The 2,004-nt window shown below is 35.0% G+C and overlaps 1 protein-coding gene across 1 annotated transcript in view; it reads right to left on the bottom strand.

Annotated features, from left to right (window-relative positions):
* Positions 1-1,224, bottom strand: part of LOC125673464 (LYR motif-containing protein 2-like) — a 3,615-nt gene extending 2,391 nt beyond the window's left edge. Inside the window, exons 1-2 of the mRNA XM_048910041.2 lie at positions 1,079-1,224; positions 791-931 (exon numbers count right to left, since the gene is read on the bottom strand). Coding sequence (XP_048765998.1) covers positions 791-931; positions 1,079-1,120 — 183 coding nt within the window. The 5' untranslated portion in view covers positions 1,121-1,224. The remainder of the gene's footprint in view (positions 1-790; positions 932-1,078) is intronic.
* Positions 1,225-2,004: the final 780 nt, after the last annotated feature.

Raw genomic sequence — 2,004 nt, 5'->3', positions numbered from 1 at the left:
GGTAAGTGAAAGGGTACCGTTTTCATATTTTATATGAGTATTCCTTATGAAGAGACGACCTTTCTATCACAATCAATATATTTAACCTTGACCATTTGTACATGTAGGTCATCTTATCAAATCATTCAAAATACATCTAGGCAAGTGGGGTATTCCCAGTGATGATCATTCTAGATTTACTTTTTCATCTGCATTTCTGTTTTATGGCATATCTAGCCAGGCCATTAATTTATCACTTATCTCAGGTGTGTTCAATGAACCATGACACTCGTGTTCCCAGTAAGAGTCCCATTGGCTGATTGGGACCAGTCTTGTTTTTTAAATCACATGATGACATCACAGGGGCTCGGTTGTCAGATATTGAAATTTTGTATTATTTGTTCTTGAATAATATATAAATAAAATCCACCACCAAAACCTGCTCTTTTCGTCGTTTAAAAAAAAGGTATATCATATGTACATTAAAAAAAGTACTTTTTTTAATGTACATATGATATACCTTTTTTTTAAAAGACGAAAAGAGCGGGTTTTGGTGGTGGATTTTATTTATATATTATTCAAGAACAAATAATACAAAATTTCAATATCTGACAACCGAGCCCCTGTGGATGACATTCGGGTTAACAGTAAGCAAAATAGGCCCATTGCAACTTCTAAATTTCGGACTGGTTGACCTTCAGACTAGTGGACTTTAGGCTTAATGGAACTTCGAACTGGTATACCTTCGGATTCGTTGGTGGTCACCCTCTGAATTAATTAGCCTGAACTATTTCACTTTCAGCTCACGTACCTCATCTTGTAAATTTTTGTTGAGTTCAAAGTCCTGTCGAATAAAGATCTGCAGTTGTTGCCTTTGATTCCGGTCAGGAATTTCTCTGACGAGTCTCAGCATGTGTTTATATAACTTTAACACTTCTGAACGCAGCATGAACTGTAAAGGTTTAGAAGTAAAGTAAAACCGAGGAAATTCGAGCCCACATTAAAACCAAGTCTGTGTTGTCATTGCATAATAAAAAGCCCTAAAATATTACAATATCTTTTTTCTCACAATAGTGTTCATAGCTATCGTTGTAAATACCCTTTCTAAGGACATCAAATTCCTTGGCAGTCTGTTTGACATTATCTTTCATGTTGTTTACCAGGTAAAAAAGGGGGATAACTTGTCCCTGCAGTTCACATTATTTCCCAATTTCAACCCAGAGTTATCATTCCTTACACTCGCATATTTCCTTGTCGGACACACACACGCAAAATATGGTAAATGAGTCCAGGGCAAAACCTTGGTGGGGAACCAGGGGACACATCTCCGGAAGCTCCGGGGTTTTAACAATAAAATCACCTATTTCTGTGCACAGAAACAAGGTTTCAAAATCCAAAAGAATTCACAAAATTATTTTTCTAGTGTTTTATTATGCCAACTAACCGTGCGTACTTGGAGTGATTTTACATTATTTTGCACTTCCACTTAATAAAAACAAACACCAATAGCAAAACAATATTTTATGTTTTGTTTTGGCGTTCATTATATAGCAGAAAGTCACTCCAATACAAGTTTCAATGGCTATATATATACTGTTATCTGTACATAACGCGTTGCGTATACGTTTTGGGGTAATAAAATCCCGAGTATACATTACGATACCAAAATGTACATCGGGTTCGTATTCTCTATAAGAGATTAAACTGACAAGAAAATTTTTCTATGAATATCAAAGAAATTGCATAGAATATACATGTAGGGAGCTAGATTTATGAACAATATCGTATGCTTCATGCGGCTTATTTCGTTATACCATTTCTCTTTGACTTCATTTGTTTTTCTTTCATATGTACATGTCTAGATCAACATTTTAACAAAACATGTGCCCTGATTATCATAGATATTATTTACTAAATCAAAATATCACCATCATGCTATTATAGCATCTAACATCAAGACGTTGCAGGCAACGCTCCACAGTAAAATGACAAATTTTCTCGTAGAGCGTTGCAAATACATGTAAC

Source organism: Ostrea edulis, chromosome 3, assembly GCF_947568905.1.
Source record: "Ostrea edulis chromosome 3, xbOstEdul1.1, whole genome shotgun sequence".
Classification (NCBI taxonomy): Eukaryota; Metazoa; Mollusca; class Bivalvia; order Ostreida; family Ostreidae; genus Ostrea; species Ostrea edulis.
This window is presented reverse-complemented; position numbering and strand designations above follow the sequence as displayed.